Source organism: Saimiri boliviensis, chromosome 20 (genome assembly GCF_048565385.1).
Source record: "Saimiri boliviensis isolate mSaiBol1 chromosome 20, mSaiBol1.pri, whole genome shotgun sequence".
NCBI lineage: Eukaryota > Metazoa > Chordata > Mammalia > Primates > Cebidae > Saimiri > Saimiri boliviensis.
In genome coordinates this window covers 30900347-30924856 of record NC_133468.1, presented here as the reverse complement: position 1 = coordinate 30924856, position 24510 = coordinate 30900347, and the positions used below count along the sequence as shown (strand labels likewise).

Here is a 24510-nt window from a genome sequence, read left to right as displayed (position 1 = left end):
TTGTATATCTGTTTTAGTTCTTTGTAGATTCTGGATATTAGCCCTTTGTCAGATGAGTAGATGAGAAAAATTGCGAAAATTTTTTCCCATTCTGTTTGTTGCTAGTTTGCTCTAATGATGGTTTCTTTTGCTGTACAGAAGCTCTGAATTTTAATTAGATCCCATTTGTCTATCAGAATCTTTGTCAAAGATCAGATGGTTGTAGATGTGTGGTGTTGCTTCTGGGGCCTCTGTTCTGTTCCATTGGTCTATGTCTCTGTTTTGGTACTGTAGCCTTGTAGTATGGTTTGAAGTCCAGCAGTGTGATGCCTCTGGCTTTGTTCTTTTTGCTTAGGATTGTCTTGGCTATGTGGGCTCTCTTGTGATTCCATATGAAGTTTAAAGTGTTTTTTTCCAGTTCCGTGAAGAAGGTCATCAGTAGCTTGATGGGGATAGTGTTGAATCTATAGATTATGTTGCGCAGTATGGCCATTTTCATATATTAATTCTTCATAACCATGAGCATGGAATGTTCTTCCATCTGTTTGTGTCCTCTCTTATTTAGTTGAGCAGTGGTATGTAGTTCTCCTTGAAGAGGTCCTTTACATCCTTTGTTAGTTGTATTCCTAGGTATTTTATTCTCTTTGTAGCAATTGTGAATGGGAGTTTGCTCTTGATTTGGCTGTCTGTTATTGGCATATAGGAATCCTTGTGATTTCTGCACATTGATTTTCTATCCTGAGACTTTGCTGAAGTTGCTTATCAACTGAATTCAACAGCACATCCAAAAACTTATTCATCATGATCAAGTAGGCTTCATCCCAGGGATGCAAGGCTGGTTCAACATATGCAAGTCTATAAATGTAATCCATCACATAAACGAAACCAAAGACAAAAACCACATGATTACCTCAATAGATGCGGAGAAGGCCTCTGACAAATTTCAACAGCCTTCATGCTAAAAACTCTCAATAAACTAGGTATTTATTATATACTCTCAATATAAAGACTCTGTCTTTATATTGAGAAATCAAATGCATTTACATTTGTCATATGTAAATGATACATTCTGTATCATAAAATGATAAAAGCTATGTATGACAAACCTACAGCCAATATCATACTGAACGGGCAAAAGCTGGAAGAATTCCCTTTGAAATCAGGCACTAGCCAAGGATGCCCTCTCTCACCACTCCTATTCAATACAGTATTGGAAGTTCTGGCCAGAGCAATCAGGCAAGAAAAAGAAACAAAGGGTATTCAAATAGGACAGGAGGAAGTCAAACTGTTTCTATTTGCAGACGACATGATTGTATATTTTTTTCATAATAATTTGTCTCAACATTGTTAAATGTGCTCTGAATGAAGAGACCCCACCCCCAAAACAGGCTTTGTGTGAGCAACATTCAGCTGGGTGCAGGTGGGCTGAGTCTGAATAGACAGTCAGCTGAGGGCGGGGGGATAGGAGTTGGCTCTATAGGTTTGGGGTAGGCAGTGGACAGTTACAGAAGCCACAGTTCAGGATGATTTTTGCAAGCTGGGAGGGGGTCGTAGGGTCTGGAGTCACAAGGTTGACCTATCAGTTGAGCAAGGTCGGTTACAAAGTCCAGTTGCCTTCTCAGTTGAAGTGGGAATAAGGAAAAATAGAAGAATGTCTCAAAGTTAAGGTACTGCAGGGGTTTGTCATTCTTCTCCTTTCATGGTTTTTCAGTTACTTCAGACATTCTAGTTCCAGGAACTCATCTGGAGGTCTATGTGCAGGTCACAGAGCTTACCAAGCAATCCATGGCACAGTCAATCAGCCTGAAAGAACTTAAAAGATATTTTCTTTTTCTTTTTCTTTTTTTTTTTTTTTTTTGAGACAGAGTTTTGCTCTTGTTACCCAGGCTGGAGTGCAATGGCACAGTCTCGGCTCACCGCAACCTCCACCTCCTGGGTTCAGGCAATTCTCCTGCCTCAGCCTCCTGAGTAGCTGGGATTACAGGCACGTGCCACCATGCCCAGCTAATTTTTTGTATTTTTAGTAGAGACGGGGTTTCACTATGTTGACCGGGATGGTCTCGATCTCTTGACCTCGTGATCCACCCGCCTCGGCCTCCCAAAGTGCTGGGATTACAGGCTTGAGCCACCGCGCCCGGCTTACAAAGATATTTTCTAATCTGTCTTGTGATTTATTCTTTGACTAATTGGTTATTTAAGAGTATGCTGTTTAATTTTCATATATTTATGGATTTTTCAGTTTTCCTTCTGCTATTGATGTCTAGTTTTATTTCGTTGTGATTGGAAAAAGATACATTGCATGATTTCCGTCTTTTAAAATTTATTAAGACTTGTTTTATGGCCTAATATGTGGTATATCCTGAACAGTGCTCCATATGCACTTGAGAAAAATGTTTCTTCTACTGTTATTGGCTGGAGTGTTCTGTATATGTCTGTTGGGTCTAACTGGCCTATAGCATTGTTCTTGTCCCCAATTTCCTTATTATGCTTTGACTAGTTGTTCTATTTACTACTGAAAGTTGACTACTGAAGTCTCTTACTATTATTGTAGAGATTGTATTGTATTATTACTACTTTTTCATTCAATTCTGTCAATGTTTGCAACATATACTTAGGAGCTCTCATATTTAGCACATATATGTTTATAATCGTATCTTTTTGGTTAATCCACTCTCCTTTTATCATTATGTAATGTTCTTTGTTTCTTGTAACAGTTTTTGAACTAAAATCAGTCTTGTATGATATTGATATAGTCCCTCCTTCTATCTTTTGATTATTATTTGCATGGAATATCTTTTTGTATTCTTTCACTTTCAACCTATGCATGTTTTTAGATTTTAAAGTGAGTCTCTTGTAGAAAAGAGTATAGTTGGATCCTGTTTGTTTTATTCACTCTGGCAATCTGTGTATTTATACTGAGAAATCAAATACATTTACATTTAAAACACAATAATGGGGAAGGACTTACTATTATGATTCTGTTATTTGTGTTCTGCCTATTTTATAGGATTTTTTTTTTTTTTTGTCACTCATGTCCTGCCTTACTGCCTTTCTTTGTGTTTGGTTGATAACTTACAGTGACATGTTTGGATTACCTTCTCATTTTCTATTGTGTATATTCTGTAGATCTTAATTCCTGGTTACCACGGTGATTATGTAAAACTTCCTACAGTTATAATAATCTATTTTAAATTGATTACACTTTATTAAAAACCACTACTCCTTTACAGCTCTACACTCCCTCCTTTGTTATTTATGTCACAAATTACACTTTTATGTATCATGTATCCATTTATATACACAGTTACTTGTTATGCTTTAGTCTTTTATATCCTATAAAAGCATAAAAGAGAAGCTATAAGCCCTAAGTTGCAATAATACGGGTTTTAGATTTGTACATATATTTGCTTTTACCAAAGAACTTTTTTCATATTATTGTATGGTTTCAAGTCACTAGCACACACATACAAAAAGGAGAATCCATCTCTAACAGCCTGTCACAGTACTAACAGAATACCATACAGTCCCTGCCTCTTTCCTAAAAGTATTTTTTTTAATTTTGGTTTTTGCTGTTGTAACTTTACCAAAATTATTTAAAGTAACTTTATCAGCATTGAGTTTTATTGACTAAAGCCCTCCAGATTATTTAATGAGTATGAGTCTATTTTGTTTCAGCCAGTTTGCATGGGGCCTTGTCGTCAGCAAAAATAATTTCTGGGCATACAAGTAACTGTCTTTTAGGTTCTACTTTGATGAATATATTCTGAGTGAATTAAAACTGTCAAAGAAATCTTGACTTTCAGTGGCAGGCACTGGAATTGACCCTAATAAAGTGTTCTTGGGGTAAGCCCACTTCATAGTCTCAACCTGTCTGAAGTAGTCATTATAATCTGAACTTCCTAAAGTTCATGTGCAAAGTTGAGTTTATTGTTTAATATTCAATGAGGATCAGTCCAGTAAGATGATACTGTAGGAAAATATCAGATGCGTGTCATCACTGGTGGTATCGTTTAGATTGCAACACATTCTACCTGGCTGCTGATCTCAGCCACCACACCTGTGTTTTATCTTTCTTCATGGTCTGCAACCTTGGAAGCTTTGAACTTAGCTCATAGAAACCTGAGCATCAAGAACATGTGGTTCTGATGGCTAGACGGGGAATGAGAGTAAAAGGACCTTACCCATGGTCAAGTGAGTCAGTGACAGGTTTGGGGGGGTCTGGACTCCTGTGATGATGTCATTCTGGCAATAGTGTTCCAGTTGTCCCTTCATTTCCTCCTAGTCCCATGTCTGGTCTGATCTGGCTGTTTCCCACCTTCCAGTTCCTGCCTTCTCCAATGCTCCCTTCCATAGGTCACTCTGGCTCAGAGTCCCTGCTTAGCAAATGCCCAACCTTTTAATTATTTGTTCAGTAAAACTTGAACTTATGTCTCCCTTCTTGATAAAAAGAAAATACGTTATGTAATATAGGGTTACACTATAACTCTTGTCCTCTGGCTTGGCAACTACTGAACTGTTTTCACATTGAGCAACGTTTATGGCAGGAATGCCAAGAGTCAGGTACTAGGCTTAGAAATATCCTCTGTTCTCTCTAGTCAAAGGCGGCACCAGCCAGAATTGCAGATCTAGGTCCCAGGCCCACTGCAGATCATAGGCCAGGGTCTGGTCTCATCTGGGCTCCTTTGGGAGGGAAAGACATAATCATGAACACTCGTTTTATAGATTAGGCAACTGAGGCTGAGGGATTTTAAATAACTCATACAGGGCCTGCACATCAGTCATATTCCAAGGATCCCTACTTGCTCTCTTCTTTCTACAGAACAAGAATAGATGTCTCTGGAGCCCATAGAAAGCCCAGGGGCCTGTTTGGGCATGGTGGTCCACACCCATAATCCCAGCACTTTCGGAGGCTGAGGCAGGTGGATCACCTGAGCTCAGGAGCTCGAGACCAGCTGGGGCAACATAGCGAAACCCCATCTCTACTAAAGATACAAAAAATTAGCTGGGTGTGGTGGCACGTGCCTGTAATTCCAGCTACTTGGAAGGCCGAGGCACAAGAATTGCTTGAGCCCAGGAGGCAGAGGTTCCAGTGAGCCGAGATTGCACCAGTGCACTCCAGCCTGGGTAACAGAGCAAGACTCTGTCCCAAAAACAAAAAAAACTTTTTCCTTTCCTTCCTTCTTTCCTTTCTCTTTTTCTCTCTCTCTACTTTTTCTTGATGATTTTATGCAAAGGGCTGACATTCTGATCGTTCTATTTTCAGGTCTAATCCTTATTTTAATAACATTTTCAAGCCAAAAAAAAAAAAAAAAATAGCAAGCCCAGGGGCCACCTGCATCAGGTTTCCAGCCACACCTTTTTCTTGTCCCCCTCATCTTTGGCATCTTCTCACCGATTCTTGATTCTTTGTGGTTGCACAAAGTCAAAATTCCAGAAATGTTACCACTTCATGCCCACTAAGATGACTTGTTTTTGAGAAAAGAAGATAACAAGTATTGGCAAGAACATGGAGAAACTGGAATTCTCTCCCATTCCTGGTGAGAATGTAATACGGTGCTGCTGCTATGGAAAACAGCTTGGAGGTTCCTCAAAAAGTTAAACAGGCCAGGAGTGGTGGCTTACACCTGTAATCCCGGCACTTTGGGAAGCTGAGGCAGGTGGATCACAAGGTCAGGAGTTCAAGACCAGTCTGGCCAACATGGTGAAACTCCGCCTCTACTAAAAATACAAAAACTAGCTGGGCACAGTGGCGGGCACCTGTAATCCCAGCTACTTGGGAGGCTGAGGCAGAGAATTTATTGAACCTGGGAGGCGAAGGTGGCAGTAAGCCGAGATCGTGCCACCATACTCCAGCCTGGGCGACAGAGTAAGGCTCTGTCCCAAAAAAAAAAAAAAAAAAAAAAAAAGTTAAACAGAAGTTCTATGTGACCCAGCAATTCCCCTCCAAGTTATATATTGAAGAGGATTAAAATACATGGACTCACATATTCCTAACAGTACCATTCACAATAGCCAAAAGATGCAAATAGCCCATCCATCGATGGATGGATAAATTGTGGTCTATCCATACAATAGAATATTATTTGGTCATAAAAAGAATGAAGTTCTGATACATGCTACAAAATGGATGAACCTCAAAAATATTTATGAAGGCCAGAAACAAAAGTCCACATATTGCATCATTAAAATATCCAGAAGAGGTACACCCACAGAGACAGAACATGTAGTGGTGGATGCCAGGGTCTGGGGAGAGGGAAGAGTGGGGAGAAACTGCTCAACTGATACAGGCTTTATTTTGGAATGATGGGAATGTTTTGCAACTAGATAGAGGTGGTGGTTGCAGAATACAGAATGTACTGGATCCTCTGCCTTTGTTCACCTCAAAATGGTTAATTTTCAGTCCTCAGATTGGATAATCATAAAGAAAAAGATTAATTTCATGTTATGTGCATTTTACCTCTATACATTTATTTTTAATATCTCAGAAATATATACTAACAGGCATGGGACATGCCACTCTGGTTCCTGTCAAGCCCCGTGATGTTATCTGGTGTCCCCACCCAGCCTCAAGCCTCTTGCTGACAGGTGGAGTGCAGAGCCTTTGCCCTAAACATACAAGATCCACATGTTGGCATGATTCCTGGCCAGATTACTTCTTTATTAGCAGTAATTAAAACTGCCTTGATTCAGACATTACCTTGCAACCAAGAAATGAGTCAACAATGATAATAATGGTTAAGCTGGGTCATTCTCTTTATTTGCCAGTTAAATTATATTTATTAAAATGTGATATGAAAAAGCAACTCCAACAGGTAACGCAAGGGCAAAGGACATGTACATTTTATCAAAGAAGAAATGCAGCTATCGAAAATACAGAAATATTCAACCCTGTTAATAATAAAAGTAGGCCAGGCGTGGTGGCTCTCACCTATAATCTCAGCACTTTGGTAGGGCAAGGCAGGAGGATCATGAGGTCAAAAGATTGAGACCATCCTGGCCAACATGGTGAAACCCCATCTCTACTAAAAATCTGAAAATTAGCTGGGTGTGGTGGTGCGTGCCTGTAGTCCCAGCTACTCAGGAGGCTGAGGACAGAGAATAGCTTGAACCAGGGAGGCGGAGGTTGCAGTGAGCCGAGATCGTGCCTCTGCATTCCAGCCCAGCAACAGAGTGAGACTCTGTCTTAAAAAATGGCAGGGCTCAGTGGTTCATGCCTGTAATCCCAGGAATGAACTTTGGGAGGCTGAGAAAGGAGGATCACTTGAGACCAGAAGTTTAAGACTATCCTAGGCAAGTCAGTTCAAGACCAGACTTCATCTCTATAAAAAAATTAGCCAGGCATGGTGTGCATGCCTGTAGTCCCAGCTACTCAGAAGGCTGAGGCAGGAGGATTGCTTGAACCTGGGAGGTTGAGGTGGCAGTGAGCCATGATTGTGCCATTGCACTCCAGCCTGGGCGATACAGCAAGACTCTGAATAATAATAATATATATTTTGTTGAGACAGAGTCTCACTTTATTGCCCAGGCTGGAATGCAGGGGTGCGATCTCGGCTCACTGCAACCTCTGCCTCCCAGGTTGAAGCAATTTTCTGCCTCAGCCTCCTGAGTAGCTGGGATTACAAGCATGCGCCATCACACCCAGCTAATTTTTGTATTTTAAGTGGAGACAGGGTTTCCCCATCTTGGCCAGGTTGGTCTGGAACTCCTGACCTTGTGATCTGCCCACCTCTGTATTTTTTATTACCAAAAAAAGGTAGACCATTCTCACAGTCTGAAATGCTTATCACTTTCCCTTCTTCTGTCCAAACACTTCTCTATGATAATGCAAGCAGTCATCCTTTAGGAAGACTTTACCCCACGTAGTTCCCAGATCCTCTTCTCTCTGCCTTTCCAGAACTTCTGGTGTCTCTCCAGTTCCCTCCGTGTGATGTACCCCACCTAGGGTCTCGGTATGGCTCGTTTTGTGAAGTTCTTGTTCACATTTTCCCTTAAGAGTTCTGTTCCCTTGTATTGTGTCATAGCACTGGGTACAGGGGAGAAGCCATTCACACTGATAAAGAGGGTCCCGTGGTTCTGAAGATAACCGTGTAACCGATCAGAATAGGGCATTGTGGGCTAGGTGTCAGGCATGGGCTGCACTTGGGTGGGCAGTTCCCTCGGAAAGTCAGTGTGTTTGGCAAGCTTCCAAGTAAGGTCTCCCTGGAGTCCCCTTGACGCTGCATGCAAAAATCCTGGATGCTGTTTTATTCTGGGGAGATGGTTCATTCCACTCATTTGATCATCAAAGAAACTAACAGTCCCAACTAACAGTCACAAAATCCAGTTTTTAAACTGAGATGACCTCACTCTGTTTTCCCCCAGCCTCTCGGTGCCCTTGAAATCGGAGCAGTTCAAGCAGCCTCATGAGACATTACAATGTTTAATTATTTCAGTGATTATTAAACCTTGCCCTGTGTTGACCCCAGGTGAATCACAAGCTGAACTTCTGACAAGAACAAGCTATGATATTCTTTTCAATTACAGAAAAAAGTAAGTTAATTGATAGGATTTTCTTTGTTTGAATAATGTTACTAGTTTTGAAAAGGTAATATATGCACTTGGTATGCATTAAGAAGGTATAAGAGGATAATCCTTTTATACTACTAAGAATAATGTTTTCTGTAAGGTTTTTTTGGTAGATGCTTTCATTAGATTAAAAAAGTCTTGGCCGATGGCTCATGCCTGTAATCCCAGCACTTTGGGAGGCCGAGGTGGGCAGATCATGAGGTCAGGAGATTGAGACCATGCTGGCTAACACAGTGAAACTCTGTCTCTACTAAAAAGACAAAAAATCAGCTGGGCATGGTGGCAGGCACCTGTAGTCCCAGCTACTCAGGAGGCTGAGGCAGGAGAATCCTTGAACTTGGGAGGCAGAAGTTGCAGTGAGCTGAGATTGTGTCACTGCACTCCAGCCTGGGCAACAGAGCAAGACTCCCTCTCAAAAAAAGAAAATTTCCCTGCTATTAGTTGTTGAAGTTTTTAAATATCATAAATGGGAGTTGAATATTATTTTATATTATTAATATATTATTATTGAACTATCAAAGGCTCTTCCTGAAACCTTTGAGATTATCTAATAACTGTTCTCCTTTAATCTGTTGACGAGATCATTTGTACTTATCTCTTTTCTCTGTTAACCATTTTTTTTTTTTTTTTTTTTTTTTGAGACAGAGTTTCGCTCTTGTTACCCAGGCTGGAGTGCAATGGCACGATCTCGGCTCACCGCAACCTCCGCCTCCTGGGCTCAGGCAATTCTCCTGCCTCAGCCTCCTGAGTAGCTGGGATTACAGGCACGCGCCACCATGCCCAGCTAATTTTTTGTATTTTTAGTAGAGACGGGGTTTCACCGTGTTGACCAGGATGGTCTCGATCTCTTGACCTTGTGATCCACCCGCCTCAGCCTCCCAAAGTGCTGGGATTACAGGCTTGAGCCACCGTGCCCGGCCTCTGTTAACCATTCTTGAGCTTCAGTTTTAAATTCAACTTGGTCATGGTGTATCATCTTTGATCACTGCTATCTCTGACTTACTAGTATTTTGCTCAGGATTTTTGCACTGATGCTTATGAATGAGACTGGCATGCCATCTTCCTTTGTGGTCCTGATTTTTGTCTGATTTGGATCATGTTGTTATGGCCCTCATGGAAAGAGTTGGGCATGATGACTTCTTTTTCATGTCTCTGGATTGATGGGAAATTTTGGATTCTCTCCACATGGCCCTCATGGTCCCTAACTCCTCACTGTTAGGCCCTTGGGCAACACCTTCTTGTGTTTTTTGTTTTTTGAGTTGGAGTCTTGCTCTGTCACCCAGGCTGAAGTATAATGGCATGATCTCAGCTCACTGCATCCTCTGCCTCCCGGGTTCCAGCAATTTTCCTGCCTCAGCCTCCTGAGTAGCTGGGATCACAGGTGCCCACCACCACACCTGGCTAATTTTTGTATTTTTAGTACAGATGAGGTTTCACCATGTTGGCCAGGCTGGTCTTGAACTCCTGACCTCATGATCTGCCCACCTCGGCCCCCCAACGTGCTGGGATTGCAGGCGTGAGCCACCGTGCCCAGTGAACCTGTGGTTGTTAAAAGCTCCCCATGCATGTGAATGCTGTGAGCATCCCAGGATAACAGCCACTGTGTGTTCAGCTATTGAAACTGTGAGTAAGCACCAGTGGGACCCTCTCTGGCACTTGCCTTGCTGAGCTCGTGAAAGAGTCTTGCTGGGCTTCTCTTTCACATGTTGATTTCATCACCTTTTACTTTTTGCTTTCCTGGAAACAAAAATAATTCTGATTGCAACATGTCAAAATTATTTGCAACATTCCCCTTTCTGCTGAAACCACAAGTTCACTGAATACACAATTTGGTAAAATGTAGGATGTGCATGTCGTTTTCATGGTCACAGCCAGCTCTGTAGCATGTTATAACTACACTGGCAGTGTGGTGGGAGGTGTAGAAGGAAGTATTTATCTCATGTGTCACTGACACAACCTGCCAAGTTATTTTAGGAGCTTCCTTGAATTCCTAGCAAGAAGGCCACCGGCACGATTTGTAATTACAACGTCTGGCTCCATGACCTGGCTTCATGGGTTAGTCACTTCTACAAGTCTCTTCCCATCAGTCTGTTTCCACATCTAAAAAGTGCAAGTTAAATCATCCTAACACTACTCACCTTACAAAGTTTTATTGCCGATCATTAAGAAAGGAAAGAACGTATAAACTGTGAAGTGCCATGGAAATGTTAGCGGTTAGTTTATCAAGAAATAGACGCTCTAGAGTGGAGTGGAAAGCAAACAGTTATGATCAAGTCCTCTTCTTTTTTATTAATTTATAAAGAAAAGAGGTTTAATTGACTCACAGTTTCATATGGTTGGGAGTCCTGAGGAAACTTACAATCATGGCAGAAGGCAAAGGGGAAGAAGACCCCCTCTTCACAAGGTGGCACTAGACAGCTCCTCTTCTTTTTTTGTCATAAAGTCTACAGAAGTGCTTATACTTCAAGGCAAGGGCAGGCAGGGAGAAGAAACGACATTGCTGCACCCCAACCCTCATTAACGAGTTTGCTAGGGGGCCTCACTGTGTCCCAGTGTCGGGGCAGAGCTCCGGCCACTACCTATTCTGCTAGTTCCCCACTAACTGTGTGACCTCAGGCAGGGTCGGGCCTGTGTTAAAAGATTATGACCCTGGGCTCTCAAGCTAGAGGATCTAAATTTGAATCTCGGCTCTGCAGGAGCAATTAGTGATGTAACCTTAGATGGGTCAGTTAACCATCCTGAGGCTTAGCTTGCTCATCTGTAAATAGGGATCACAGCAATACCAATACCGCAGGGTTGTTGGACAGAGTGAATCAGTTCATGCAGGGTAGGTACTTAGCATGACATGTATTTACTATCATTTCCTGGAGTAAGAGCTGTGTGTGAGTGGGTGTGAGCATGTGTGAAACCATTTCCCTGCAATCTCAGTTAAGAAACCAATCCAGAATTTAAACTTCAGGGCCTAAATGTGTGGTTACCTTCTCCCAGTTCCATCCTATCTCACCTTTGTTCTTCCTCCTGTCCACAGGAGCTCTTGGGCCTTGATTGGGCTGGAAGACCTGGTGGACCCAGCCCAATCAAGTGATTTATAAGAGAAGGAGAATAGAGGAGAGGGAATGTCTTTGAAAATCCTACAGGGACATAGAAGTTGAGAGAGGCAGGCAGACCTGCAGGGGTCTTCTGATTGGGACAAGGAGGACCTTGGTCTTTATAGGCCAATTCTGGTCAATTTCCCCCATGAACAGATGAGGAAACAGGCCTAGAAATGTCCAAGGTCTCACACTTCCCATCCATCAAGTCTTGTTGATTCTGTTGTATTCATGTCTTTCAAAGAGAGAGAGAGCTGCAGTGAGCTGTAATTGCAGCACTGCACTCCAGCCTGGGCAACAGAGTGAGACCCTGTCTCAAAACAATTTTTAAAATAGATAAATAAAAACAAAACTTAGGGCCGGGCGTGGTGGCTCAAGCCTGTAATCCCAGCACTTTGGGAGGCCGAGGCGGGTGGATCACGAGGTCGAGAGATCGAGACCATCCTGGTCAACGTGGTGAAACCCCGTCTCTACTAAAAATACAAAAAATTAGCTGGGCATGGTGGCGCGTGCCTGTAGTCCCAGCTACTCAGGAGGCTGAGGCAGGAGAATTGCTTGAACCCAGGAGGCGGAGGTTGCGGTGAGCCGAGATCGCGTCATTGTGCTCCAGCCTGGGTAACAAGAGCGACACTCTGTCTCAAAAAAACAAAACAAAACAAAACAAAACAAAACAAAAACCTTAGATACCACCTGGCCACCCCAACCTGCAAAATCAAGTGTTGCCTTACTGAGAAGAATGGGGACTTGAGAGCAGAGTTACAGAGAAAGAATCTTCCACTTTTTTTTTTTTTCAGTTTACATCCTCAAGATCATGGCCTGTGAAATTTGAATCTAATACACAAATCATTCCAGAGCAATGCTGCCTCCCCACACCACCATCAATTAAGTTGGCCACTGGAAGACAGGACAAGCTTCCCAGAAGCAGCTTTTTATATTGGGCTACCAATACAAAAAGATGAAAAGACCAGAGTGATGGTGTTCCATACGTCACTGAGGCTCTGGACATCCTTGTCATCAGTGGATGACATCATCATCCACTGATACTGATATCTGAGCCTAATGCTTCTCTGAATGTTCTTTGAGATTTAACTTTGATCCAACACTAACTAGACTGAAAAAGAAGATAAGTCTTTCATGGTTGATAAGGACCCTGTATTTCTCATATTTTTAAGGTTACTTTTCCTCAGCTGTACTATAATTATCTGCTTATTTGTCTCTGCTCTATGCGTTTAGGGTAAAGGGTTGACCAAGACCAAGAATAACATCTGGGAGCACAGCTTTAAAAACATGGTGAGCCAGGTGCTGTGGCTCATGCCTATAATCCCAGCTCTTAGGGAGGCAGAAGTGGGAGGATAGCTTGAGCCCAGGAGTTCGAGACCTGCCTGGGCAATACAGCAAGACCCTGTTCTCCACAAAAAGGAAAAAAACAAGACCAAAAAAAAAAAAAAAAGCATAAAAACATGACGAATGCTTTAATACAGGAAATGAGTAGGTGAGAGGCATTTGGTGGTTGGGTGTTCTTCCAATACATAGTTATCTTCCTTGACACATTCAGTGCGACTCTCAGTAGGCAAGTCCCTACATGTTAGAAGATATTACCTTCTGTGGAATTAAGTGGCAGAACGTGCCTTCAATTATTTTCCTTTGCAGAACAAGACCAACTGCATTAGTTAGGATACAGTGCTGGCTATGTTTTAGGTCTAAGTAATGATTAGTCTATCACTGTTGGTATAGATTTCCAACCAGTCAGACCACCTCCTGAAGTTCGTAGGGCAGGTAAATCGTCATCTTAGAATAAAAATCATCATAGCCAAGTATGTGTTTCAGAGGAAAGAATAAAACATATTTGTTTCCTTAAAAAAAAAAAAAAGCTCTGGATTTAGGTGAGTGAATGAAGCTGTTGATAGTTATCAGATGACACTGGAATCTTTACTTGTCTGAATGTGTGGTGCGCACCTCCCAGGGTGGGAACATAGAGAAGGAGATCCTCCAGTAATGCCAGCGATATGGTCAGAAACTGCATCTTTTTTTCTCCCTGCTGAGATGAGGTGGAGTCCTTTGTTCCAGAAGACCCACAGCGGGTGCTGCTGGGAGTAACCCTTGAGCCAGGGACATGAATCTCAACCAATTTGCAGTTGCAGCCTTGAGTGTCACTATTTCCCATAGTGACACTTGGCAGGGAATGGAAGGTGCACCAGAGCAGCATAGGACCTTCCATGTGCCTTCCTGTTAGCTTTTTAGAATATTTTATTATGATCAGTAGCAGTTGGGAAGCCGCTTGCAATCACTGAGCCTCAGTTTCTACATCTGTAAACTGGAGAAGTAGCGTGGCCGTATTTAATGTGCTCAACGAAGACAATGAAAGGAGACAGAAATGCATCTTCCTTGGACTTTATCCTGCTTCTCCTGGGGATTGTCAACCACCCTTCCATGTCTGTCCTTTGTTGTTATGACACTTGCTGTCACTTCTTTCTTTAGGTACCTCTCTGTAGGGCTCTGTTATTCCAGGGATTCCAGTTATTGGCACATGCATACCTCCATCCAAACATGTTTATGTGTCTCCTGCTCCACTAGGCTGTCCCCAAGGAAGATGTGGCTCCCAGCACACACCTGGCACAACACTGCACAAGACATTCACCCACTTGGCCTTGAATCCGACATGGAATCTGGCATGACATTCATCCACTCAGGCCAGATGCTGCCCAGCCCTAGAGGCTTAGGGCCAGAGGGATGGGAAGGGTTGCCCTTCTGGGGTGAGTATCAGTTTCTACTGGAAGGCTGAGTGTGAGAAAGAATAAAGAAGGAAGTGCACAAGCACAGCTTAAACATCTTCTATCTCTATTGAGTTTTAAGAACTCTGAGATTTTGTTTGTCATGTAATCCGCCATTCCTCAGGCCAAGCAGACACAGAACTTGGGTCAGAGTGATGATAATGAGCTGATACAATTTTCACACCGTCATCACTGAGATCTCTCCCATCAGGAATGGGTTGGGAGGCTCACAGATGGCAGCAACTGCTATTACAGGCCTCATCTCTGCCAGCTCCTGGGGCCTGCTCTCCTCCCATTAGAAAATCCTCCGCTTGTCAAAAAGGAAGCCATTTGCTTTGAATCCCAATTCCACCCTCAAGAGACTGGGAACATCTCACTGGAGTCCTTGATGCTGCGTGAGCCTGCAGTGACCGCTGCCCCATCATTGCTGGCTAAGGTGGTTGGGATCCATCTGGCCATCTGGGCAGCTGTTCTCTTCTCTCTGTTCTCTCCCACTGTTTCTACACATGCAGTATTTCCAGAGAGAAGGGGCTACTCTTTGGTAAAGAACCTGTCTAACTTGCTGTCTACAGCAGGACCTTTGAAGGGTTCACAGGAGGCAGCACAAATTGATAGTGTTCCATGAAGACATCAGCTCCATCTTATCCACACCCTGTCTCACCTTTAGGGGTCCTCTTGCCAAAAGAATCGCAGAGGACCAGCCTGGCAGTGCAGAGACAGCAGCTGAGGCACAGCAAGAGCTCTGGCTACAGGAATGACCAAAGAAGATGGAATGGTCATTGGGAAGTCAGAGGAGATGACACACACGGGCCCAAGAATCTCAGCCAAGTCAACTCTACCAGCCTTTCTGGTTGTCAACTGTGTGTTCAGCACCCTGATAGGGAGCAGAGCCATGACAGTGAGTAAGACCAGACTATGCCCTTCAGGAGCTCATCTCGGGTAAGGAAAACAGGTGTGGAAACCCACAATGGTGGTCAAGAGGAAAGCAACCGGATTGCGTGAAGGAAACGGTCACATCTGTGTGAGTAGGTTGGTGAGGAAAGACTCGAAGAGAAGGCTCTGTCTGGCTGGGTTTGGAAGGATGTATAGGAGTCTTCTAGGGGGCACAGGGGCACTCTAGGCACGGGTAAAGATCTGTAGGTATGGCTTGTTGGGATGGATTTCAAGTATTCTGGAATGAAGACAGCCATGGAGACAAGGGCAGAAGAGAGGAAATTTAATAGATTTCATGTCTGTGGCTCCACTTGAGTTTCTGATAAGAACCTCTAACCCTTGGACTCCCCAGTAACACTGATTGACTTGTTTATGATTGCCCAAAGAATATGAACTCAAAGGAGGTCAGTGGGGGTTATGTGTGATTCTCTGCCAACTGCCAAGGTGAAGCCTCTTCCAACTGCAGATGGAGCGCAGGTGACCCTGCTACTGGCTACAACTCCAGCCCTGCCTCCTGCTCCAGTACATAAACAATGCAGCAGCCTCACTGAATCACTGCTGTGCAGGGCAGGAAAGCTCTATGCACACAGTCCAGCAAACAGCAGCACGCAGCTGAAAGAAGTCTCAGAGGAAATAAGGAAGGAAAGTAGTGATGGATTTCATCCCAAACTTGGCCGTCGAAACCTGGCTTCTCCTGGCTGTCAGCCTGGTGCTCCTGTATCTGTGAGTAACTGTCCAGGCTCCTCTCCTCTGTTTCCTTGGACTTGGGGTGCTAATCAGGACTCTCCCTTATCTGTTTTAAAGATCAAAAAGAGATGTTCAGGCCCGGTGCGGTGGCTTACACCTGTAATCCCAGCACTTTGGGAGGTCAGGGAGAGAGGATTGCCTGAGGTCAGGAGTTCAAGAGGAGCCTGGCTAACATGATGAAACCTTGTCTCTACTAAAAATACAAAAATTATCCAGGTGTGGTGGCGCATGCCTGTAGTCCCAGCTACTTGGGGGTTGAAGCAGGAGAATCTCTGGAACCTAGGAGGCAGAGGTTGCAGTGAGTCGAGATCATGCCACTGTACTCCAGCCTGGGTGACAGAGAAAGACTCCATCTCAAAAAAAAAAAAAAAAAAAAAAAAGTAGATGTTCAAAGAGAAGTAGCTTAAGTGTTGGATACTACAAACATAAAGAGATTATTACAGATCTTACACAGATCTATAAAGAAATAAATAAGCATCTCTGCCATCTATCTTCAGTGACAAGAAGGGTTTAGGGACAACTTTGATTGAGGATGATCTAATTGACAATAGTTTGGACCCAGCTTACTAAACCAGAATTTGGATTTCACATTTTTCCCTCTACGTTGTGGTAGAAGATGATAAAGGGAAAAATGGAGGTATTAAAATAAACTGTCGGGAAGGTATATTTAAAAAGACACATGAAATCTTGTCAAAGAGGTGCACACTTGTGCATTAGACTCATAATCCCATATGAGTACCTCTATGACAAGATTGCATGTGTCTTTTTGTGGGATTCCTAGCATCCTAGAGCAGGTGGAGAGAAGAGTTACTCCCCACTGTGGGCAGTGGAGCCTTCCCGTCTGTCACATTTTACTTCTACCTCAATTTCACTTTTATTAAGAATAGGGAATTATGATGCCACAAAAATAGAAAATATAAACCTAATTTTAATTCTTTCACAGAAAGGTTAGAAATTCAGTGCATTGTGGCAACAGTTTCCATCTGCTGATATTTGAACATGAATTGATATGGCTTAAATTTATTCTATTTAAACCAGATTTTTTTTGGATATAGACTATTTTCAGCATGTTCCCCCTGGATGATAAAAGAGGGCTATTAGTTCAGTATTTATGACAACAAATGTGTGTAAAATAACCTCACCTTTGCAGAATAATGTCAGGAATATGAGTCTAATGCACAAATGTATATCTCTATGACAAGATTGCATGTCTTTTAAAATATACCTTCCTGACAGTTTATTTTAATACCTCCATTTCAAATAAACTGCTTAGCAGGTTATCATAAACTCGCAAGGCAGGGAAGCAAGCAAGACTATGAGTGATGACAGTAAAGGTATCCAGGTAGGATCAGTATAAAGTGAGAAAATATTCCTCAGCTCTCAGGGTACAACTCCAAAGAGATATTCATGGGTCCTGGCCCCACAGTGGAGGTCACTCAAAGGGCAAACAGGTTGGCATCTCATCTGCTTCAAGCCTGGACATGGGGCACCATCTGTGTCACTCTGTGTGTGGTCTGCCATGTTGTGGGGCTGTCACTACAGATTTGGGCAGCCGGGCAGGCAATACCTTAGCCTTAGATGATGCTTGTGCAGCCCAGGAGTCAGAAACTGCAGTGTAGAACATGCCTTCCTTGGGCCAACACAGTTACATGCAATAGATGACTGGCTTTTCTGTTAGCTTCTTCATTGGAACCGAAAGCAGCATTACTCTATCAAACAGAGGACAGCTGGAAAGAAACTAACAACTTCGCCCAGCTCACCCTCTGCCTTGACATGGTACCATGTGAGTCTAGACACTTGCCTTTATCTTTCCTCAGGGCCAATGCTGCTGACACATTAACTCAATAGTTTGTCCTGGCCTAAGAGGTCAGGTAACATGTAGAAAGTTTAGAAGCAGAGATTAGTGTCATTGATTTGCCATGGCTATGACAACAAAGGAAGGAACTGGAATGGGAAAACCCAAGGCCACCCTGGTTTTAGTAATGGTGCACACACTTCCACTGACTGTTCTGGGGGAAGGATCCAAATGCACTATTGGGCCTGGCTGTGCTGCCTCCTCTGGGTCCTCCAAACATGACCCCCCTGCAATTTCTCAGTTGTATTTTACCACATATTATAAGAGTCGCTGGATTTGTACAGAATGTTTGGAACCTTTACTGCCTTAAAAGCTACCCTTTAAAGAAGAGAAAACGGTCTTAATTCAACTGTGGAATATTTTATGGTTACGTGGAATACTGCATCTTTTGCTATCAACAGGAAGGTACGTGGACATTAGAAGGCCCCTGTCTTTCAGCTGAAAGCACATACAAGGTGAACGGATTCATTTATACACTCCACACTATTCACCACATTTTCCTGATTTGCCTCTCTGAGGCCAACTTTGTGGGACTAGCAGATTCATGGTTGAATTGATGGCTGGCGACCCCTTCCATCAGCCTTTGTTCTTCCTGCAGTCCTCCCCAGCTCAGTAACATCAGACTGGGAAGGTCTTCAGACATCCATAACCCCCAGCTGGGAGGGTCCATGCATGATGCATCAAAGATGAGCTGCAAGCAGGCCTGCCAGAGGGAGCACCAGCCTTAATGGGTTTTCCTACAGAGATAGTTGATGTGCAGAGGCAACAAACTGACTGCTTTGTGACTGATCGCCTTGAAAAAAATGGGCATGTCTGGCTGTAATCATCCTTTCTTGCATTGCTATAAAGAAATGCCTGAGGCTGGGTAATTTATAAAGAAAAGAGATTTAATTGGCTCATGGTTCTGCAGGCTGTGCAGGAAGCACAGTGACTTCTGCCTCTAGGGAGGCCTCAGGAAATTTACAATCAGGGCAGAAGGTGAAGGAAAAGCAGGCAGATCTTACATGGCTGGAGCAGAAGCAAGAGAGAGTGGGGAGGAAGTGCCACACACTTTTAAACAACCAGATCTCATAAAATCTCATTGTCACGAGGACAGCATCCAGCGGGGGATGGTGTTAAACTATGAGAAACTGCCTCTAAGATCCAATCACCTCCTACCAGGCCCCAACTCCAGCAATGGGGATTACATTTCAACATGAGATTTGGGTAGGGGTACAGACGCAGACCATAGCCCTGGCACCGTGCTTATCAGGTGAATATCACCAGTTGGAAGGCTAGACTCCACAAGAGGAGGAACATTCTGGAAATTGGTTCTTTAGTTGTGATTCTTCTGCACACTGTCATTCATGAAAATATGAGTCAGTCATCCTCCCCAGCAGCTCAAATCAACCAGATCTTCTGACCACAGAGATTGAAGTGTAGCTGAAAGGTGCTCCCATTTCTATGAGGCCAATGGAAGCCTGGAGCACAGTTGTCCATCTGTAGAAATTAAGCCTCTGACTCCTCCAAGACCTGTGAATGACAGTTTAAGAAGGGTCAGATCCTAAAACAGGGTCAGAGTTTAGAGGGAAGGGAAAGCATAGAAGCCTCTGAGCAAATCTTAAAGATAGGGTCGCCATAGGCTCTCAGTGACCCTCTGTGGTTGACTGTATACAATGATGCAAAATCTCATCACTGCAGAAGACAAAAATGTCACCCTTTCTACCTAGGATGAGGATTCCCAAATCAGGGAAGAGTCCACTTATTAGATAGACATAAGGGAATGAAGTGCCCGGGAAGACTTCCCACCTGAACCTCTCAGTAGCACTCACGTTTGAGGACATTTATGAAGTATTCACTCCAGGACTGGGACCAGGAAGACTTCAGCTGCTTTTAGCTAATCATTGTGACTTTTTGAGGTCTCATGGTGGAGGCAGGAAAGGACCTGATGAACAAATAATCATCTTTGCTGTTGGAGTTACTCTTATTACTTATTGCCTTAATGTTACCTCCCTCTCTTGACAATTTCAGTTCCTCAGTGACTCACCAGCCCCTATATCTGTAAAGTCACAATCCCTGCAACCTGACTTCTGTTTCACTTTGTAGATATGGAACTCATTCACATGGGCTTTTTAAGAAGCTTGGAATTCCGGGACCCACACCTCTGCCCTTTTTCGGAACTGTTTTGTCCTACCGTCAGGTGAGTGTTCTGGAGCTCCCCGTTTTGCTTCTTATGATGGCAAAGAGCAACTTAGTTCCATCAGTAAAAATGTTTCTCCTTGGGAGGAAGGTCTGAGGTTTTACACTTTCAGAAACAGTGTGCAGACATCACCCAGAGCACAGCAAAGATTACCCCGGGGCTCTTGTTCACTCTCAGGAACCTCAGGTTTGCCTCAGTCGAACAGCCCAAATCTCAGGGAGATCAGCAACCTGATGTTCAGAACTTGATGTGCAGACTTTGTGAGCACCATAAAGAGGATTTTCTTGCTCCGTGCAGGTTCCCAGGAAGGTACAGTCATACTTAGTATTAAAAGTAGTAACAGGACCTTCCAATTGTGGCTTGTTGTCTGTGTACATGAGAGTCAAACTCTCCTCTGTGTAGCAAGAGCTCATGAGTTAGCCTTTTCCCCCTTCCTCCTGGACAGCTTTGAAACTCAGTTTATTGGGGCGCCCAAGTATTTACCATTGGGTCGTTTGCACCTATTTGAGTAGTCTCCAAAAAATGCTAAATTCCCTGATAGTATTTCTATGACTCTACCCCAGCTCTTACTTCCCATGACATCTTTTGTAGATGTGAGAGACAGAACAAAGGTTTTCTGCTTTACTTCTTCTCCTCAAAAGCTGCACCCTGTGGGTGAGTCTGAGCAGGGAGTGGATATAACTGAGATGATGAGATAGTGGTTGTCTATCAACCTCAGATATTTAAGCACAAAATGAATTTATGTGTGTGTGTGTGTGTGCTTTTCACACAAAAAGGGAATCACATGCAAAATCACTAGAAAGGGGGATGATGTGACAAAATTATTAAGTATTTAATTTGACTGAATAGAATGCCGTATGTGCCACACGGACTGTGAACTTTGGCCCAGCCTTTGTGCCTAACTGGGTCGGATGCTCTGCCAGGGGCCTGGCCCCTGGATGGAAAATGAAGAGCTCACGTCCACAGGGCCAGCAGCAGCAGTCGGCTCTCTGGCTTAGATCATCTTTCCTGCATACCTGAGTCTCATTTCTCAGATTCTAATTCTCCCAAGTGAGGGCTTTGTTGTCTAATTACTACCCAGGAGCTTCCTATGTTTTCCCTCTGCAAAGGCAATAATTTCCCCACCACCTTTCCCAGGTCAACTCTTTAGTAGATATACCCCCAAAATATACATTCCTGGGACCTCTTTTTGCATAGTTAAAACATCGCCCCTGAAATATAGAAACAGGAAGGATTTTTTTTTTATTGTACTTTAGGTTCTGGGGTACATGTGCAGATCATGCAGGATTGCTGCTTAGGTGCACACTTGGCAATGTGGTTTTCTGCCTCTATCCCCCCGTCACCTACATCTGGTATTTTTCCCCATGTTATCCCTCCCTGACCTCCCCATGCCCCCGCTGTCCCTCCCTTGGCCCCCCACAACAGACCCCAGTGTGTGATGCTCCCTTCCCTGTGTCCATATGTTTTCACCTATGAGTGAGAACATGTGGTGTTTGATTTTCTGTTCTTGTTTCAGTTTGCTAAGAACGATGGTTTCCAGATTCATCCATGTTCCTACAAAGGACATAAACGCATCATTTTTTATGGCTGCATAGTAGTCCATGGTGTATATGTGCCACATTTTCCTTGTCCAGCCTACCGTCGATGGGCATTTGGGTTGGTTCCAGGTCTTTGCTATTGTAAACAATGTCGCAATGAACATATATGTGCATGTGTCCTTATAACAGAATGATTTATAATCCTTTGGGTATATACCCAGTAATGGGATTGCTGGGTCTAATGGAATTTCTATTTCTAGGTCCTTGAGGAAGTACCACAATTGTTTTTAAGTTTCAGTGAAAACTCTGAGCCAGTGTCATAATTTGTTGTGTTTGATGTGTAGAGGTGACATTTTCTCGTAACTTCCATGTTAAGCTGGAAAACTGGAAAGCAAGTTCACTTTGTCATTCTGTTGCTCACTCATTTTCTCACTCAACAACATGCCTCAGACTTACCTAAATCTGCTAGACTAAAAGAGGTCCTTGGGGTCTGTAACTTACTAATTCTGCTAGAATTCTAGAGCGAGCTCATGAAATAAATGAAAAGGATGATGAACAAAGAAATCAAAGGCTGTGCATTCCCTTCTGACACTCACATTCCCTCAGCTTCAGTTTCCCCACTGTCCCTGGAGGTGATCATTCAGGGATTTATCAGATTTTAGAGACAACACATGAAAAAGAAAAAGACATTGAAAGACAAGGAGTTGCTTAGTATTTATACACAAGGATAAGTCATTCAGTATCCACAACACTTGGAGGAAATTCAAGAGTGATTTTTAAATTTCCCATTTCAAATATCTCCTCTGTTTTCTCTCCTTTCCCTTATGACGTCTCTAAATAAGCTTCCTCTAACTGCCAGCAAGTCTGATTTCATTGGACTCGACTGTTTTCGGTTCCATTTAGAGACAGGGTTTAGTACGTTTAAAATAATAATCAAGTATTATTTTGTTTCTCCTCCCAGGGCTTTTGGAAGTTTGACATGGAATGTTATAAAAAGTATGGAAAAGTGTGGGGGTGAGTATTCTGGAAACCTCCATTGGATAGACTTGTTTCTATGATGAGGTTACCCCACTGCACAGAGGACAGTCTCAGCCCAGAGACTGTCCTTCGGATAAAGCTCTTGTCAACCTAACTATAAACAGAGAACTTCTCTGAAAGAAGAGGATAATTATTGCAATGGGAATCTGTGTGCCATTATAAACTACATGCAAATTCGGGGGGGTGGTAAAGCAAAACCAAGATGCTCCAAGGAAAACAGGAGGGGGGTTTCATACCAGTTTTGAAATAATTATCCTTCCCTACAAAGATCAGTAACAAGGGTGGCTCCACACCAAGGTTGAACAGGCAGTTGCTGGGCAGGTGTCCCTGAAAAACTATTTTTATGTAAGGTTGGGATGGTCTTTGTGCAAGCCTGTGGTTTTGCAAAGTCTTTTGTGGTACTTTTGTTGTCAGGCACACAAGCATGTGAATCCCCTCTTCATAGCCTTATTTGTCAGGGTTTTTACACACACACACACACACACACACACACACACACACACACACACATAGTGACATCATTTTGGTTCTGACAACGTTCACACTACTGTAAAACTTTTTGAGGCCTGTCCTACCAAGGATGTCGAGCTTTTCAGTCTGAACTAGGCTGGCAGCATTGTGGTTACAACTCTTCTCCAGGCTTTGTTGGCTCAGGGACTCCCAGCATTGCCTTCTGACCAGTGTCTGCCCATTCCTCTCTTCTTTTTTTCTTCCTTAGGTGCCTTTTATCACATGCATTGTCTCAAGACTTTTATAATATGTGCTCATAAATGCATGGCATCATCTTCCCACATCGATTCACTTCCAATTAAAAGTCAAAACTCTTTCATTTAAACTTTGGAATTAATGAACTTTTAAAAGAAGGGTTGAGAGATACAGAGAAACTGTATCTGGGAAACCATTTATGCTCTACTGGTTTTTGTTTTTTTTTTTTTTTTTTTTTTTTTTTTTTTTTCCACTGCAAGTGTGGAATTTTTCCTTCCATTTTGTTATTAAATTTAAGCCAAGACTTTTTAATAGAAGGATATACAGGTACATATTGGCTTATACCATTTTGCTTACTTTGAAGAAGAGATGCTGAATATTCTTAAACCATTGTGTTCCCTGGGGGGCTGACGGACTGTGATTTTATCAGGTGGCCTCAGCCAACTGCAGCAGCTGTTCCCTGTCAGAGGGGCTAGAGGTTTGGTGAGAGCAGTGGAGGAGGGGCAGTGGTGTGTTTGTTCACTAGAAGCAAGTGGGAGAAGGCTTTGTCTCTTTGTGCTTCATCTTCTCTCACCAAGTCCTCAGAAACCGCAGTGCTGGCTGCAGGGTGCTGTGGAGCTGGTACGGCTCATACAGGCAACACGACTGAGTAGAAAGAACACACAGCTCGGGAGGTCCATGGGCCCCCACACCAACTGCCCCTTGCAACATTTACTCTTGTGAGCATCTGATGATTTACCTACCTTCAATTTTTCATGAACCTAATATTCTTTTCAAAAGTGAGATATTTTGGGCTGGGTGCAGTGGCTCATGCCTGTAATCCTAGCACTTTGGGAGGCCAAGATGGGCAGATCACGAGGTCAGGAGATCAAGACCACCCTAGCTAACACAATGAAACCTGTCTCTATGAAAAATACAAAAAATTAGCCAAGCGTGGTGGCATGCACCTGTAGTCCCAGCTATTCGGGAGGCTGAGGCAGGAGAATTGCTTGAACCTAGGAGGCGGAGGTTGCAGTGAGCCGAGATAGTGCCATTGCACTCCAGCCTGGGTGACAGAACGAGATTCCATCTCAAATATATATATATTTAGACATATGAAACATTATGGAGA

At 43.2% G+C, this 24510-nt stretch overlaps 2 protein-coding genes across 2 annotated transcripts in view; one reads left to right on the top strand and one right to left on the bottom strand.

The window, feature by feature from the left end:
• Positions 1-2773: 2773 nt before the first annotated feature.
• ZSCAN25 (zinc finger and SCAN domain containing 25) overlaps positions 2774-24510 on the bottom strand; it is a 174442-nt gene continuing 152705 nt past the window's right edge. Inside the window, exon 6 of the mRNA XM_039460310.2 lies at positions 2774-19451. Within this exon, the coding sequence (XP_039316244.2) occupies positions 19381-19451 (71 nt within the window). The 3' untranslated portion in view covers positions 2774-19380. The remainder of the gene's footprint in view (positions 19452-24510) is intronic.
• CYP3A4 (cytochrome P450 family 3 subfamily A member 4) overlaps positions 15977-24510 on the top strand; it is a 24817-nt gene continuing 16283 nt past the window's right edge. The window contains exons 1-3 of the mRNA XM_003934216.4: positions 15977-16060; positions 20025-20118; positions 22618-22670. Coding sequence (XP_003934265.1) covers positions 15990-16060; positions 20025-20118; positions 22618-22670 — 218 coding nt within the window. The 5' untranslated portion in view covers positions 15977-15989. The remainder of the gene's footprint in view (positions 16061-20024; positions 20119-22617; positions 22671-24510) is intronic.